This window comes from Nicrophorus vespilloides, unplaced genomic scaffold (genome assembly GCF_001412225.1).
Source record: "Nicrophorus vespilloides isolate i.1.1-1 unplaced genomic scaffold, Nicve_v1.0, whole genome shotgun sequence".
Taxonomy (NCBI): Eukaryota; Metazoa; Arthropoda; class Insecta; order Coleoptera; family Silphidae; genus Nicrophorus; species Nicrophorus vespilloides.
The window spans coordinates 44,698-63,921 of record NW_017097489.1 but is presented as its reverse complement, the minus strand read 5'-3'; the positions used below and the strand labels follow the sequence as shown (position 1 = coordinate 63,921).

The 19,224-nt window shown below is 29.0% G+C and overlaps 1 protein-coding gene across 1 annotated transcript in view; it reads right to left on the bottom strand.

The window, feature by feature from the left end:
* Positions 1-20: 20 nt before the first annotated feature.
* Positions 21-19,224, bottom strand: part of LOC108560220 (calcium uniporter protein, mitochondrial) — a 43,570-nt gene continuing 24,366 nt past the window's right edge. Inside the window, exons 4-7 of the mRNA XM_017917676.1 lie at positions 4,384-4,687; positions 2,980-3,112; positions 1,194-1,397; positions 21-1,138 (exon numbers count right to left, since the gene is read on the bottom strand). Coding sequence (XP_017773165.1) covers positions 920-1,138; positions 1,194-1,397; positions 2,980-3,112; positions 4,384-4,687 — 860 coding nt within the window. The 3' untranslated portion in view covers positions 21-919. The remainder of the gene's footprint in view (positions 1,139-1,193; positions 1,398-2,979; positions 3,113-4,383; positions 4,688-19,224) is intronic.

The window sequence follows — 19,224 nt, the reverse complement described above, 5'->3', positions numbered from 1 at the left end:
AGACTAGTACGAGCATAACATTTAAATTTAAATTAGAAAGAAATAAAACAATCCGTATTTACAGAAAAATGTCTAAAAACTTTTGCGATCGTTTAAGCATTAACAACAAGCCGTGCAAAATATGATTGTATCTAACTTCGTAATCCCTTTATAACCTGTTAGTAAAATCACAGAGAAATGTGCATTGTTAAATTCATGTTAATATTTAAATCCATAAACTTTTTTTTTTCATTTCTACAGATTAAAAAAAAGACAGGATTGTCCAGAAATTGACTAGCAGAAGGAAAACGTTTACCCAATTCTTTTCAAAGTAACAAAACCAAAGAGGTTAAATTGATTAAAGCCAATTCCAATTTTTATTTTCTCTTTATAAGAAAATAATGAAAATTTAAGAGCTATATGTTCACTACGACTTTTGTGCAAGAAGCCACACAAGCTTAGGACGGATTAGTGCTTTGAAAAAAACCTCTCCCGTAAAATAAAAATCGAAGAGAAAGAGTGAAAAATGTTTCGATTGCCTCTATTATTATACCTGTAAAGCGGTTCGATATATTTATATTTATAAATTTGCGTCCGTTCTTTTCGTTTACATTACGTTTTTTTATTCTTTTATAATATTATTATAACTAGATGATGAATTATACGTAATATTTATCCCTGAATTGAAAAATGTAACTCGATTAGAACTAGTAGAAGATTTTCTTAATTTATATTTAACATATAACAATATTATTTTTAACTTTTCTTGGGCCCTTTAGCTCAAATACTAATCAAAGCAAGGCAGCTTAACGTCCTCATATGTGGATATGATTTGAGATTTCGAAGGGAATCCGATTTGCTTCTTCTGCTTGTATATTCTTTATGTTTGTGTATTCTTTGTTTCAGTTAAATAAATAAAAATAAATAAATTAGTTAACACTTAGATCACTTTTTTGGCATCGTCAGTCGTTGTCGCGGGATTCGTCTTCTTAGGAGTGTGCATCTGCAGCGGTCCCCGCAACCTCTTCAAATCGTATTCCAGTCGGACGATCTGTTCTCTCAGCTGATTGTACTTTTGCAGATCTAAACCTTTCTTCTTTGCGGTCTTGTAGATAGCCAGCAGATGTTGCCTATCCTTGACGTCTTTCAGTACGTACTCCTGCAAGAAACAATTTTAGTAAAGCATGAAACGTGGTTTATAACATTATTTTTACTTGTTTCGTGATAACGAAGTATGCATATCCAGCCATTGCAGTTCCATAAGTCACAAAATAGGTGACGGGTTCCATGATGTCCCAGGAATATTCACACCAAGTGAGCCTCGCCAGGATCCCAAACTGCACGGACATCAATCCAAGCCCGATCCAGGACATCCAATCGGACTTTCGCTGTGCGATCATATCCAAATGCATCTTTTGCTAAACAATAAACAAAAGAGCGATAACAAAATTAATTAAATTCGTATCGTGACGATCACATTGATATATTGATATCAATTCCAGATATGAAATTAATTCGCAATCGATTTGCAGACCTGTTACAATAACATTCCTGTTACGTTGTGAAATTCAAAGCGGCGGAAATTAAATATTTGCATGATGCGATATCCCACACCCCTATTCTTATGATATGCATGTGAATGGAAAACGATAAAAAGGAAACTAGCAGTGTAATCGTGCAATTATTTATGATTAATTACGTCGAAAAAAATGCAATTGCATGAAATTATTTTTCAAAAATTATATTAATCAAGTATCGTGTATAATAAGAATGCGGTTTACTTTTAGAGAGTTTCCGTTTGTTGCTCATCATGTGGAAAGTGCTTTATGATTTCCAACTAGCCTAGGTAGTATATGTAAATTGATAATTTGGCATCCATCCAAGTTTTTCTCTTTTAACAGTTTAAAAAATATTAATATTATATTCTACAAAAAATAAATTGAATGAAAATAAACACTTGTTCATCACTAATCTATTCTATTCCAAAAAATATCGCTCTATAATTACATACTTAAATATATTTCTTAAGAAAGTTTTTACTTAATTTAAACGTAATAGAAATGAAGTAGGAATGCACAAATTACAATAAATAACATAATAAAATTTTGATTTTATACACAAATTTGTTAAGTAATTATATATTTTTATAATCATATTCATATTTATTTGTGTTTATTATTCTAAATCTCTAAAAATTATTCAATTTTCTCTTCATAACAAATGTTTATATCAGCACAACGTAAGAAAACATAAACTAACATGCCTAGTAATATAAATTTAATTAAAGTCATAAAAGTATATGATTAGGTAATAAATTTCCATAAGCATGTTTTAATTCAGTTCATTTTTTAATAAAGAAAGGTTTAATTAATGATCTGAGAGTATATAATATCTTATAGCAATGATCATTACTATTAATGACAGATTAAAACATGTTTTAACAACTAATTAAATACTCAGCAGAAACCTAATCACAAATATTTTACATATACTTTTGCATCTTCTATCTAAAACGTGCAAATAATTAATGATAAATTATTGCGTGTGTGAAAAAAAGCATTTAAAGAATTATCTATTAAATATATTGTATTACACTTATATCATTTATTTTTGGAAAATTTCATATAATAGTGATATTATTAGATGTCAAAGTTTTTATTCTTTTAGATAGGATATAGAATTTAAATATAAACTTATAACTATAAAGTATTGATTCAAATATTAAATAGAATCATTATTGGAATGAATAACTGCTACCGCTTAATACATATAAGGTATAACCATATCTGTTGTTGCAAATTTAACAATTGAAATCCAAAATATAATTAAATCTGCATACAGATCTTGGATCCTAAATTATCAGGGATTTTGCGGACTGCCCGAATAACCTTACTAACAATAAAGCGGTTATCTGGATGCGGCATGCAGTTAAATCCGGATTGATTTAACCGCAACAATTCACGCCCTAATCAGTAAAAATTCTCATTGAAATGTACGTACCTCTTCCAACGGCATGAGTTCCTCTCGTAACGTCTCGATTTTTATATTCAAATCTTTCTCCTTCTGGACGTTGTGCTCTTGGACGTTGAGCGCCTCATATAAATTACTCACTAGCGTTTTTATGTCACTTAAACTGAAATGGAAGAAACGAACACAGGTTTAATTATTTGTGAAAAACTTGGAGTACATTCTTAGAGAATTGTCTTTCGACTACGCCGTAGCAAGGAAATTGCTGTGCCTGTTATGGCACAAAAGTTTGAACCTTCCGCAGAGAACCGAGATTTCGGGACCATCAAAAGTTATGAAAACTTTTACGGGCGCTCTCTAATTTTATTTTATATATGTCGTATATTCTTCAGAATTGTCCCATACCGTTTTAAAATTTAAGTATACTTTTAACCGTCTTGCAAAAACCTATTCTCTCAACTTATTCATTCATATGTATTTGTATCACATACAATATAACATTTATGAACATATAAAATGAATTTTTCATATTGGATTTTTTTCGGTTAATCGCATTTAAGATTCTAAACCTAATAAATTACAAAAAAAATTATCCAAAGAAAATATTATTTTGTAGAGCAGAAGTACCTATTGTCAATATCCCTTTGCAGCAATTTAATTTGAACTTATTTTGGTTATTATAATATTGTATTGAGTTTGTATTTTGGTGATTTATTATTGTAATAAATATTATTATTTTATATTGTATTGTCGCTATATGATATAACCATACATGTAATGATATGAAGTAATAGGTGTTTGAAGTTAAGTTCAAAAAAATTATATAATATGCAATACGAGTTGAAAACTGCTATCATGCTATTTATATCATTATGTGTCATGAGATATAAATGACACATGTTAGCAAACATACAGAAACATTTAAATGTTATCGAATTCCAATATATTATTGTAGAATATAAATATATTAATAAAAAATTTAAAATTACGAACAACCCTTTGGAACGAATCTAGTTCGTAAGTTGGGGTATACGTGTATTGAGATATTGCAAGTTTGGGTTTGTATCAATTTGTAAATATTGGCAAACGTTAATCAATTCGCATATGGACCATGTGGACTTATACTACTTTCACATACTTATTTTTTCTTTACAGTTAGCATAGTGAAGTATTCATTGTAATACGTAGTATATAAGACAGTATACTCATCACATCTCTATATTTCATTCTTTCTTGTTATAGGTCTAGGTATTTTTTTTTTCAAAAGTCGATTTATACCACTTTCATAAAACACGGCTCATATGATAAAAAAAACTTATTTGAAAAAGTCTTGTATTTATGATTGGTAATTTATTTGTTACTAAATATAATATTAAATTATTTTCATAAATTATAAATCGCTTTACTATAAGTGTAGAACTCAAAACAATGTCTTACCATTTTACTTCTTCTCCTGATATCCTGAGTGGTTTAGGCGGGTTAACGATGTAAGTGTTGTCGTTAACGATCAGCTTGAAATCTTCTTCGAGCAAATATTCAACGGTAGTACTGGCGGCTATTCTAGTGTCGTCCATGCTGATCGCAATCACCCTGTCTATACCCTTGTCTTCCGTTTTGAGCATTTTGATGAAGTCACCGACGGTGTTAGTAATGGGCTTCAACGTGAACCGACATCGTTCTCGTCTACTAGGCAAAGGAACTGTGATCTGGGGCAAGCCACGGGAATATTCCACTGTCACGTCTGGAAAATAAGAGATATGTCTATGTTTAAACAAGCCAAACAAATCGAAATTCTTGACGTTTTTAATAAAACTTTCGTCATATCGAAATGAAAGAAAGAATCTAGATCACGCGGTATATACATGTACATTTCCTAGATTAAATTAAATTTGCATATTTTCAAATTTAATATTGCAAGTGAAGAGGAAGGCAAAGCCCTGGATTGAGGACTGCGGAGAAAAAAGGGAAACTAATTTATGCGCATGCTATGCGGAAGGAAGGAAACATCTTTCAAATGTCATCATCCATAAAGGATTTGCACCGAGGAGCGCATATACGTATTGAATGAGGGATGCTTCCATTTTAAAGCCGCAACTAAAATCTCTTTTTATATAGAGGCGGAAAATGTGATGAGCACGTCACATTTTCGTTCAGTTTGACCCAGATTTTTGGAATAATAACTCATAGTTTAAATTAATTAACAAAATATTGGACACATTCAAAGTTCCCAAAACAAATTGAAAACTAATTAATGAATTAATATTATTATAGTACTATAATGCAACAAACTGAATAGTAATATTATTATACTTCCTCTGTCCGAAAATAGTTGCTGCAACTCAATTTCACGTCCAGATTATTATAAATAGTCAAACTTTGGCCAAACTTTGTTTAAATTCGAGATTTACGCTGATGTTGCAAAAGTGATAATCTTACATAAATAATTATTTAACCGCTGTAACATAACTTCAAAATACCAAGAAAACAACTAACCGAGGCAAAAAAAGTATGAAGAATTTAGTAATGATGATTGCAAGCGAATTTTGCATCATTTATTGTAAAATGTCAAAGACTCAAACGAGTTGCTATAAATACCGGTACTGAGAAGTTTTGCTGTTCTCGGTACACAATTTAAAAATTGTGGAAAGAAACTAAAATGTGTAAAATTAACAATGTGATGATTATCGTTGATTCTCGTAAAAAGAAGTGTGGACGTAATCCAAAAGATAGTTAACAGATTCAAAACATTTCCATAATTTCCATCTGCAAAAGAAGCACATTAAGATCATTGACACATGAATCTAAATTTCCCAAAAGTACTTTACAGATTGTAAAAAGAAAAATAAAGTAAGAAAGTTACAAGTGATATTATTTTTAATAAAGTTAAAAATGTTGATTACTATAACTTTAGCAATATTTGCAAAATAATGCAAGAAAGGAAGAAAGTACAGAATAACTTTAACTTATAGCTATCATATATATTTACAGTAAAGTTTAAGAAAATAATTAAAATAACATATAAATGAAACAAGACTTGAAAATTCAATGAACTCTAATAATATGTGTTAATATATACGTAGATAGAAGCTGTAATTATATAGTAATTTGATGTTATAGTAGTCTGATGTTAAGGAACATATTTTTAAATAATTTTCGTCATATTTGCAAATGAAATCATGCCGGTCTCTCTGAAATTAAATTCTACCCAACAAGCACGTATTAATTAAAATCCATAAATAAAGGCTTAGAGTTAAGGACGCAATATGCAGTACAGGTGAAGTGGTATTTAAATTTGTAATGAATGGACCGCCCGATTCCGAACTTGTTATTCTCTAATTGATAATGGGTTATAATTGATGTTACGTTAATTGTAAACTTTCCAATAATCCTAATGGAAAGCATTGAATGTATGCAATATTCCGTTCGACGTTAAAATAACACAAAATCGAGGGGTGGTTCCATGCATATTCCATCTGCACGCGGACTTAGTTCTATTCTATTAAGCATTTACATTTTCATAAGCCTCGAGAGTGCTCTGTAAGAGTATTTATTATCAATGCTAATAGTTTTGTGCAACCTAATTTCTAGATTGGAAAATAAATATAAATCTACACATCGGCTATCTGATTCATCGATTAATTGGAGTTTGGTAATGTTCGCTTCGGAATTTACGATTGGTTTGCATCCGATGCGCGTGTCGCGACTGAGTGTATCCAATCTTGTTTGCGGAAAGCTTGAGTGAAGCATGGACTTGCAATCTTTATTTATCTCGGAATGCGCTATTACTGTCGTAAAGTGTACCACCTATATTTCGCTAATGAACGATTTATATATAAAGGACGACTCGCACAAAACATGTTCTTTCAGCTCGGATTCCTACTGTTCAAACACATTTTCCAATCGGTGTCAATGCGAAGACGAACCAGCCACACCTTCGCCATAAAAAATAATAAGACATTTGTTTGAAACATTACATATATTTAATTAACAACGCAGTAAAAGAAAACTGCACACAAGTTATTTTATGCTGACGAAATGAAAAGAGTTAGAACAGTATTGCATTCACGTTTATATTTCATTACTTTTATTTGCATTATTATAAACATTTATACACTTTTAATTTTATTCACATCTACTACTCTTCCTTTTGATAATTTATTTAAAATAGTCATATAAGATTTAATATATAAAAAAAAACTTCATCTGAATAAGGTAATAAAACTAAATAATGGGATAAAATATTTTTCAAAGGGTTTTCATTTTTCTAGATTTAGCATTAAAAATACAACCGCCGATTTGTTCAACTACAAAGAGAATAACATTATACACATATATTTAAAAAGATATTTTCAGTTGATGTGCATTTGTTTTAAATAACACAGATGTAATTCATTAATATAATTAATGAGTGTTAGATCTATAAGATAATGGTAAAAAATGTATATTTTTATCGAAAATGTTAAATTAAAAAAAATGCATATATATATTTTACTTCAAACACATTTTTAAAAATATGTATTATTTATTCCATTAAATGTTAAAATCTTTATTAATCCGTTGATCAAATTTTCATGTATGACATGATTATTAATATAAACTAAATGCTTATAGCAAAAATTAGATATATTTAAACTAATTTTTACTATAAGAATATTGTAATTTCTTTAACTCTTTGAGGGGCGGTGGTAAATGCATTGTACCACCTTTTGAACATGCCTTTTCTACAATATGTCAAGGAAAGAGGAATTACGACCTTCTAATCAGCAAATTCATTAAAACTATGCACAGATTTTGTTTATGCATACCAATTTTTATTGTTACAAATACTTATTACAAATTTAATTTTTGTTTTGTCTGGACCCACTTGGGTATAAAATTATTAGTTATTGATTTAAAATATTATTTATCAGTTGGACTAATTTAAATATTATTTTAACTGATTTTAACTGATTAATAAGATGATTATTTCTATACGATCTATATTACAATAAATATTACAAGTCTTTTTGAGAGCGATATTTGATATTATTAAATTATTTCAATTTATATTTCATTCTCTAAAAATATTTTCACTGATAATTCATGTTCTTATATTTTCAGGAAACATTTCATCGTGTTGCTAAAAGCAGAGCATTCCCCTATTTATTTTTGATGCAAATAAATACATAAATATTTTCTTATACATTTTCTTATATTCTTTCTTTACTCTTAGTTTACACCAGCGTTTTCCAAACTGTGAGGCGCTCCTCCCTGGGGAGGCGTGGACTAGTCTAAGGGGAGGCGCGAATATTAGTAGCAGTGAGCAATTTTCCAAACATCTGCTAAAGTATAGATACATTCCTGTGCTCTTATCCAAATTGCTGTAATACGCGTTAAACGTTGAAAAATTGAAATTAGAACGTTCGAAAAAGCAGTGTTTTCACATTTCATTGATTTACTCGAAAACTATAATAGATAGAATGAATCCAATATATGCATATGAAAGCTGAATGTTTGGGGAATCCAGCAAGTATAGATACATTCCTGTGCTCTTATCCATATTGCTGTTATACGCGTTCCTTTTATGAAATGGAGGGGTGTGGGGAGGCGCCAAATGATTACATACTTTTGAGGGAGGCGTAGTAACATTAAGTCTGGAAACCACTGGTTTACACTAATTTCCTTTTAATTTTCGATTCACTGCATTAGATTTTTTTAAAATATTTATTAAAGGGGTCCACTTGAAAGCAACTTGTTTATTGAATATCCGTCGATACCATAATGTATGGGTTCAAATCAACAGCGCGTTAATCCCCTGTATAATCAGAATTGAATTAAACTCAGTCGTGGCATGCAATTAATTACGTCGAGTGTAATTAGCGTTCGAAACTCCAAAACAATAACAGCGCGCAATGTGAGTGTATTTTTTTTTAATGCATTATTATTTATTTTCGAAAAGTAAGCATTAAACACTCGACGCGTCAAAAAATGAAATATTATTAGGGCACAATAGGACCTCCTCCTTTTGAAAAATTAATTGCGTATCGCGTGGTCCTGACTTCACACCAATTTAACAACGAGAAATGGTATTAAACTAATTCCACCACAGTATTTGCTTGTCGCAATTAGAGTGTATCAGAGCACAAGTGTGTCAAAATTAAATGCGAAAGGATAAGGAAAAAAAGAAATAATACAAGGTAGCAATCATACATGCACACGCATACGCAAACATTCATATATTTTACTTCTTAATTAGTTATTCAGCTCTGAATAAGCATTAGAGTCAATTAGTTATTTACGAATTCATCAAACTATAATTGAGTATAATCTGCTTTAACATGCTTTGAAGTTTTTGATTTTATTAATCAATATTTTTTTTATAAAATGGTAAGCAAAAAAAAACATTTATCGCAACAAACATAAAATTACATAAATAATTACAGATTAAAAAATGAAGGTCTTTCCGCCCGATTAAATAACAATTTATATAAGTGTCTGATACTGCAAGATATTGCTTGTTGCATTTCAATGCGAATAAAAATGAAAGTGAAACTATTGGGATGTATTAAATTATTTCCAGTTATAAAAGAAATTGATAATTATTTTCTATTAAAAATACATTTTATAATTATTCAATTACAATCATTGTTACCTGTTGTGCATTTAATTTGTCCGTATATAAATTACAATGTTTGGAGATTATTATTTAATTACATAATTATAAAATTGTATAAGAGAAAAACATAATAAAACTGCACTAATAATTCTATTGTAAGATATTTTAAATGTCAGTATAATAGTAAAAATAGCATAAAATATTGAATAATCAAAATATCAATATAGTAAACTGAGTTTATATATGCGTTTTTAAAAATAAAATAGAAATAGATATTATTTAAATTAATTATATTTCAAAGCAATTATAAACCATTTTTAAGTTACAAACTTCATTGAAACAGTGCTATGTATATAAAATATTAAAAAAAACGAAGCAGTTTATATTTAAGTTAATGAACTTAAATAAACCAGAGGAATGCATAAAATTGAGGTTAACTAACAAAAAGTCTATTAGATTTATTAATAATAAAATAACATAACATGATTTGTAAAGTCGATAACAAGAATATTTGTTACTGTAAAATATAAATCCAATCCATATTATAAAAACTATAACGTAACCCGACGTTGCCAAAATCAACAACTTGAAGTTAAGTGCAGTAAATTATATTGGCTTTTAAGTTCAAATTCTTAGTGAGTAAGCTCTAAGAGGGTAAAAGAAAATTATTGTTCAATAAATTACTTGTAGTACAAATATTTCACCAAAGTCAAGACCATTTGTGTGTGTTAATTACATTGAAACTTAATTAATTGAAAAACATTACGGACATGCAATGAACTACATCGACAATTAATTGTTATAATGACACGAAGAGTTTTGTTGCGAGGATAAATCGATTTTATTAACTCGAACCTACTATTTCAAACACTATTATTTACTGTCTTCAACATATAAAATCAAGCAAATATTGATAATAAAGGCAAATAGGACATACGTTTAAGGCAGTTCAAAGTGTAAGCTTCTGATGCAATTAATCACCGTTTGTTCCAATGCCACAACCATCTTCAGAGCGTGATCCATAGTTTCAGGAATGCAAGTGTGCAACTCGGATGGGTGAAAATTGCAAAATCTGTGATTTTCCAAACCTACACATCGCAAACATAGGAGAGACACGATGTGGAAATATTTTAATTGCATTATACCATAAATTTATGAATAAAATTTTACGAAAAAAAAACAGATAGAGCACACTTGATATTGACTGGGCAGATGAACAGGATTTCTCTGTTCAAATGCGGACTTTCTTCCGTTGTATTTACTTACTTCTTTTCTTGTAGTTCATATCATTAGCCGAATGATAGAGCCTTCTTGCGTTTTGCGCGCCGTTGCTTGTTCAAGTGAAAATGGTAGAAACTTACAATCGCGGCCTCGTGCATAATTTCTTCTATGGAAATGCATCACGTGCGGACAAAATTTGAATGCGATTCCGTACACTGCATTTAAAATAATAACAAATAGCGTAAAACTAAATACAGAAAAAAAAAAGAGTTCGGATTCTCCGTACGCAATTAAAATGGTTACCGTTGCGTACTGCTTTTCATCTGAAAACGGGCAATTGTTTTGGGGAAAATTCAAATAGTTTATTGATAATGGAGCGCAACGAAGTTTCCGCGACCTCCGGTTATTTTAATGTATCCAATAAACCAGTGATTCTCAAAGTATGGGTCGCAACGGATACTTGAGGGGTTTATAAAGATTGATGACAGACGGTTAAATTTTTTAACTGCAAAAGGTTTGAGAACCACTGCAAGAAACATAACATATTAATTGATTATCGAAAAACCTACTTAGTTTGCTCACAGATAAAGTTATGGTCATGGAATATTAAATCTACAAAATTTGTCAAAATAATTTGTTTTTGTGCTGTATGAAACATCAATGACTGTCAGGTGTACCAACTGCCATTATTTATCATCGAGTCCGATTACACTGAAACTGCAATTGCAGCTGTAATTACATACGGTGATGTCATTAGTATATTTGGTACAGATTTTTTTTGTTCAAAGTATTAATCATGAACTGATGAATTTTCCGATTGATGTTCTTAATTAAAAACAAAATTTATTGCAAAAGTTATAATTACACAAAAACAATTTATACGTTTCTGTATAATTATATTGTATATAGATTTTTCTATTATATAATTCATTTTATAAACGATAATACCAATAATTTATTGCATACATATAACGGACAATAATTTACTCTAAGTAAATTTTACTACTGTTAAATATATCAATATATAACTAAATTACCATTCTTATTTATTTTACAAACTTTTAACAAACTCGTTCAAATATATAAAGTAATTTAAACTTTTTAACCTTAATGATAATATTGATTGTAACAGTCATAGATAAATAAATCAAACCTATAAATCAAATCATAACAAAATGAAAATAAACAGTCACAAAAAGATTCATCTATAATACTACAAACATGTTGGGTTGTGCGGTTAAAAGGTTGAAAAACGCTGTTGCAGATAATATTTGGATGGGTCATTAGCACCAGTAGAACGGAAGCAATTTCCTAAAGAAACAAGCTTTAACGCAAAATTCTCATGATAAACATGGACGAAAAGATATCTGATCGATGGCAAGATGAAATCCCTCTTAACAAACAACAGTAACTAATACTACTAAAATACATATACGAAGTAAACATAAAATGACGTTAGTCAAGATACTTATTTGCTTGAATAGATATATTTTTTATATAAAGTTTGATAGAACTAAATTTTGTTATGATATTTTAAATATTTTTTTAGGTTAAATACGGTAATTTCATAGATATACAAATATGGAACATGTAACGAGCAAGTGTTTGATTACATATGCACAAAATTATACAATTAAAAGTATTTATATGAGGCTATTTAACTGTGCTCCTATAAAATGAAGAACGCTGATTTCTGCATATTACAGTTCATATTAATAATAATAGCTTAATATGCATATTGAATTTATATTTACCAACGGAATCTGGATTTAGAAGCAACTTAATTGAGATTAATATGTTAATGCAGTTGTATGCAATTAGCCAAGAATTTATATATTAAACAACATTTAATTAAAAACAAACGAAAGATCTATGCTCATAGTCTTATTTTGTTTTTTTTTAATAAATAAATTTTCTTCTTCTTTCTCACTACTTGATAAAGTAATAATTATATGATAATTAAAAATATAAATAACTTTTAGTGATACCCATATTAAGTTAATTACATATAACGATTTAGTTAGCTTACTCACCGAAAACATTAATATTTGATTATAAGATCAATATTCACATCATAATTACTTTATAATTAATATTAATTTAAATGATGTTAAGAGCTAATTGGATAAACAACAGAAATATTTTAGACAAACATGTTATTTTCGTTTTACTATAGTGTTATATTTTTTTCTGTATATTAAACGAGTTTAAAATATAGATCTACTATAATGACGTATAAGGAAGAATTTTATTATCTCAATAAAAATGAGGAGTTATAATAAATATTTTATAGTATAATAAAAATATTATAGGTATCCAATATATATGTTAAAACGTATTTAATTTACATTAAAACGAATATATATTTCCTTGTTATATAGGAAGTTTCTCAATCTTGTGCGTCCAACAGATTTGCCAATTATTTATTAAATAATTAAGTAAACGGGAAAGTAGTGATAGAAGTTTTTCGCTTTGATGCAAAATGTCAATTGTCATTTCGAGACATACTAACAATTTAATGGAACCGAATATATACATGCTATTTCTATAATAAGTCGCAATACTTACTTATATGATAGATATTGTTATATATAATTATATATAAACTTTTAAATATATTTGCTGGATTAATGTTCATATAAAATATCCTTGCTAAATTATAAAATTAGATGTAAAGTTTATATTTGTATTAATTACTAATAAATCGAGCATACATGTCTGAAATTAATTAATTTGTTAATCAGATTTTACAAAGTTTGTCTATGATCTAGACTTGAAGGATTTCAAATTCTCAAGAGCAGACAATTTTAAATAATTGAAATTTCGTACTCAGATTACGTCTTCCATCGTGTAAAAAGATAAATACGCAACAGGTTTATATACTTTACATTATTCTCCAGAAAATTATATTTTAAAATAAATACTATGTTCATTATAGTAATATTTTAATGAATTAAGTAATTATAGATAGAACTATTTACTTCATTATAGTATTGCAATAAATTAATTACTTCTAAAAAATATACGATAACTAATTAACTTTCACGTTATTCCTACAGTTAAAGTTTTCACAATAGTTTCAGCATATTATTTTAAATAGTCTTTATTTAAAATAAAATGTGGCCCATAAATATTGTAAAATATAGTTCAATAAATAATAGTTAATTAAAATTTTGTCGCTTAGTTTATTAACAATTCATATTTTTTATCTTAAATTTTATTTGATATTTATATTTTGTAGATGCAGTTTCATTGTAAATATACTAAATATACTTTAAAACTGTTGTTTAATATAAACATTGTTTTGTTGCTGCAATAGCCGATTACTTGTATTATATTATGCTGTAGTGAAATTAGTTAAAGAGGTAAATATTTATATACAGTTAGGTAATTGTGAATGATGGAATAATAGGGAGACCCACGTAGTGTTTATTAATTAAGGAGAAGAATTACAATCGCATAAATTGTTACATGGACACGCGTATATAGCATCATCTTTTGTGTTTTAACATCCCCAAGTCCGTTATTCCATATACTCCTCAGTGCAGAAAGCATAGAAGGAAAACGTTATACCATTAATTAATACGTTCATTGAAGATTGAAGAGAGTGTGCAACGCGAAGCAGTCAGTGTGTTATTAAGACTTGCCGCGGCGACTTCTTCGATTCGCGTACGTCCTCTTCCATCCAGACCATACGCAGATATACGTAAACATTATCAAGCAAGGAGGATACAAGTATTCAACAATCACGGCCGCGTTGTGTTGCGACCGCAGGAAAGATAGGAATAGGAAGGGTAGCTTCAAGGATAAGAAGGGCGAGTCCTTCGGTTTGTGCGACGTTTTCGGGTGCTTCAAAATAGGTGCGGGACAGAGCATACCCAATGACCCCCGGCAGGATTTGCAGGACCTTGAGGCCCAGGAGGCCCTTTGGATGGTCGAAGACACAATCGTGGCGAAGAGCTCGGGCCAAAGAAAAAGGCGGTAAGTGGTGCTTGCAGTAAATCCAATCACGGGCGAAAATCGCGGCACGAATTCCTAAAACGGCCTGGTTTCGTAGACTCACACACAAAAAAAATAAACACGATTTTCCGTAATTTGATTTCCATCTAAATTAAATCTAAGTGAAAATCGACAATGTAATACACTTTCTAAAATTGAATTTCATTAAATGCAATTATTAAGAACTTCCGCAAGTAAGGAAACTCAACGCTCGCAAACTGGTGTAAATGCATACAAATAAAATATCCATCCGCAGTATGCGTGCATTTGCAGTGGAAATGAATTGCTTTGCATAGTCTAAAGATGTCAAGGAATGCTAAAATGTACAATGGAAATAACTGTGGCCAATCTTCTTGAAAAATCTGTTTCCTTAACTCGAGAGATTTTTCGGTCTCTATTGTAAAGCACTAAGTCATTAAGGACCAAGAGTAATTTGAACCGGCAAAAAAAATCCGGGTCAATTCAAACATAGAAAAACTTAAAATAAATAAAATGAAAGTTTTCATCTTCTCGTATACCAAAAAACCCGAACACAAAAGATGTACAGAATAAACGTTATACCATTGAACATTAATTGATTTCTTAATTCGGCAAAACTGTTTTGCAGAAGAAAGCTATAGTAAAACGGTTAGAATCGAAAATAAGGCACAAATACTTTTGTTATCGCTTTCTAACGCAACAAGGAAAACAAAATATATTCTTTGCGAAAAGAGTAAATCTAAAATTCATTGACCCTATGGCATTTACATTCTGTTTGACGGAAAATAGCAGTATCGGAAAACTCAATCAAGTGGATATTTGAAATTCAAAAAATACGTTATCTCTCAAAGCAGACGTCGCCCCATTCTCGATCTCTGTTTGAAGAAGCTGTGGAAGTAACAAAAAACCGAAGTATAAACGCAATAATTCCCCGAACGACGTCCGCTCCGAATAGCAAATCCAATAGTAACTTTTACTCTTGTCCTACATACTATGATGCATCGTCCCTTGATAACGACGAGTATAAGGGGAGATGCAGTGATTGATCGAATGGCAAACTTCTAGGATCGAGATTAAGCTAGAAGTGGGTTCGAATGAAAGGCCGAGAAATTGTGAAACTATATACAAGCAATTACTAATCCGAGTGGCCACAACAACGTACTTAAATCACAAACAAGTCGAGAGTTTCATCCCAGAGATGCGGCATCGATGTTCACGTAAAATAATTGATTTAACAATCAAACGAGCGAGATGGATGGAAATAAGTAACAGATGTCGACAACTGAGTAATGGCTGAGGCTTTGATAAAAAGTCACACATATTCAAGGGTCATCACTGACACACTATTTATCCTAAGTTTAGAATCTATCAATGTTGGATGAATTTAAACTAAAAAAAACATAATTTTGCAGCTGCTTGATTGAAATTCAACTGTAAATATATATTTATCGTTACTTAAACAAACACATTTTATATAAACGTGCAAAAATATCGACAATTTTATATCACTGTAATTCACAATATTTTTAAACGTGAAAAAAAAAAGACATTTGAAAGAAATTATCAAAACTTGGGTTATTGTAAATAATATAAAAACTTTACGTAACTCCTAATAAAAAAATGTTCTAATCCTTGTATAATGGAACTTCTTTATTGATAATGACTATTTACAAAATTGTTATCATAAAAATATTGACGAAATTAATTGAACTGACTGTGATTGCCTCGCTACGATTAGAAAATGAAGAAACATGCATAGATATATAAAATAATGCTGACAGAATTCGCAAGTCTGGATGTTGCTATGGAAGCGTAAGTAGTTTAAATCGTTCCGAGAAAGTTGCGTTAAGAGTTATACCATTTAGAAAATGAAAGAAGAAACTAAAAATAATTAGTATCGATCAAACACATTTTCAAAACGATTTACATTTTATTATTATTGTCAGATACGTTATTAAAATACTATCAAATATAAAAATATACTTATCTAGATCTTACACACTTGACATATAAATCACCAATGCTATAATTACTATGTTATCGTTTTCTAAAAAAAAAAATCAATTTAATTCAAAATCAGTTAAAATAAAATATATTTCATACTCAGCATTGAAAATTATAATAAATCTAAAATTCTATAATAAATAAATATGAATAAATTATAATTTTATATCTTCTTAATGATTTTTCCTTTAGTTGCTATGTTGCTATTAAACTATTCCTAATACATTTATTTTTCCAGTTAAAGTAATGTGTTTTACAATTCCCTTCTACTGAAATTTATTTATATAATAAAACCAAATGAATTAATATTATATTAACTGTGAAGACAAAAAATGTTACTATATACAATTAAAAAGAGCAAAATAATATAGATCTCAAGCTATATTTGTATACTTAATTTAAATAAATTGTAATTAATACTCAAATATGTGTTTATATCACTATATAAGTCCATCTACAATACTTGTTAACTAATTTGCTTTATATCTTCTTGGTGATCCTTTAGATAAAATTAAACGAAAAACTTTTTAATTCAAAGTTTGAGATATACCAATTACATTTAAAGTAAAATTAAATTTAAAAGCAAATAATTAATGTTAGTTCCATTTTTGATCTTTTAAAAGTTTATGTTTTGATATGTTCATAAAAAAAACACTAATTGATTTGAAGAATAATTGATCCTATTAGATTATAATTTATTTATGATTGATTGACAAAACAAACAATTTTATTTGTTTGTCATTGTACACACATGTGTGTTTATGGAAAATATGTCGAGCCCGACGCAAACAATCTAATTTTCCTTTAGCTCTTTCTGGCTTAGTGGTTTCGAACTTTTTCCGCAATAAAAAACGAAAAACAAAACATCCCATTCGTTTCAGCCAATTGCACTTATTGTTTCTACTTTTTCCATGACACTACTTCATCGTAAATCACGAGCTTTGTTCGTTTTTGCTATTTGTGAAAATGCTTTTCCTTTATTGCAGTGCTTCGCACTAGGTGATATTTATTTCGCATAAAACATTCCGGGTCTTCCGTGTTGATTGTGGATTATTATTCTCTCGTTTGCGCATCCTGTAATAAACATGAACAAAGATCAATTATAATTACACCTTACTCGTAGTCATTAGGGTCGGTAAGATTTACATACATTCTAATTGCATGATTTCTGTAATTACAAACAAAGAAAATATTACTTGAAGAAAACTTTTTGTCATAAAGCAATTTTTAATATTTAATACTAGCATATATTAATATACATACATTTATAGTAATAGGTTACGCCAATAACTCGCATTGTTTGAAACCGGAATAACCGAGAAATTTAAAACAGTATACAAAAAATATATGTAAAAAGAAAAAAAGATCATTTATGTATAAAAAAAAAATGTGAATCAGTGAATCCGCACTAAGCGAAACTGTACTTTGCGAGATATTTCTGTATATTCGTGAAACTAACGTCAGATTACAAATGTTACGGCAATAGAATAAAAATACAAGATTTATAATTTACACCTGTAATTTTCTTTATTTACAGTTCAAAGTAAACATATAAATTATATAGTATTTCTTAATAACCAAAATGATTTGTATAAAGTTATTTTTGTTATATATGTAAAACTCATTTTTTTTTAGAATATTTCGTAAATTTATGTAAATTCCAAAAAATCATTAAAGCACGCCCCATTTCTTTTGGTTTTATTTGCGTGTGAGATGTTTTGCATGGTACAACTGTTTTTCATTAGTTTAGTTTTCATTATTTACTACTAACATTATTAAATTTAGTAAATTCTAGAACAATAATGTACGGTGAACCATTATATTACTATATTAAAGAAAACATCTTGGTTATAAAAACAATTAAAACATTTTTATATAATAATAAATTAAAAATGATTTCCACAATGAAATTATAGTTTTTTTTTATATGTGAGCAGATAACAATTATTTATTTTAACTAGTTGATTTATTGTAATATTATTACATGTAACTACATGGTATTTGATTCGAAACAAGGGCTCGATCCAAATAAAACAATAAGTTGATCTCAAACTTCCACTTATTTTTAAAGGCTTCTTCAGTAACACAATTAAACTGAAAGCGTTCTCACTGCACAAATTGCATTTAGTTTCCTACATCCTAGTTTCATAACGAACCAAACTTCAATCAACTTTAGATCTACGGGTTAGTTCGTATACTAAAAAAAGAAGCATTTGTTAAATGTATCTAAAATGATCAAACCTACACAAATCGTTGTAAAATGTAAAAGTCAAAGTTAAAAAACCGCAATGTTAGAAAGCTCATTCAATTAAAATATGTAAATCGAACGGCCGGATGAATTTATTGGAAATTAGAAATTGCGATCATTTATAGAACATATTAAGGACTTAATTTAACGTTTGCATTTATGCTAATTACGAACAATTCGTAAATTCAACCTATTTCATTTTTCAAGTTTTTTTTTCATAACAAATGCATAG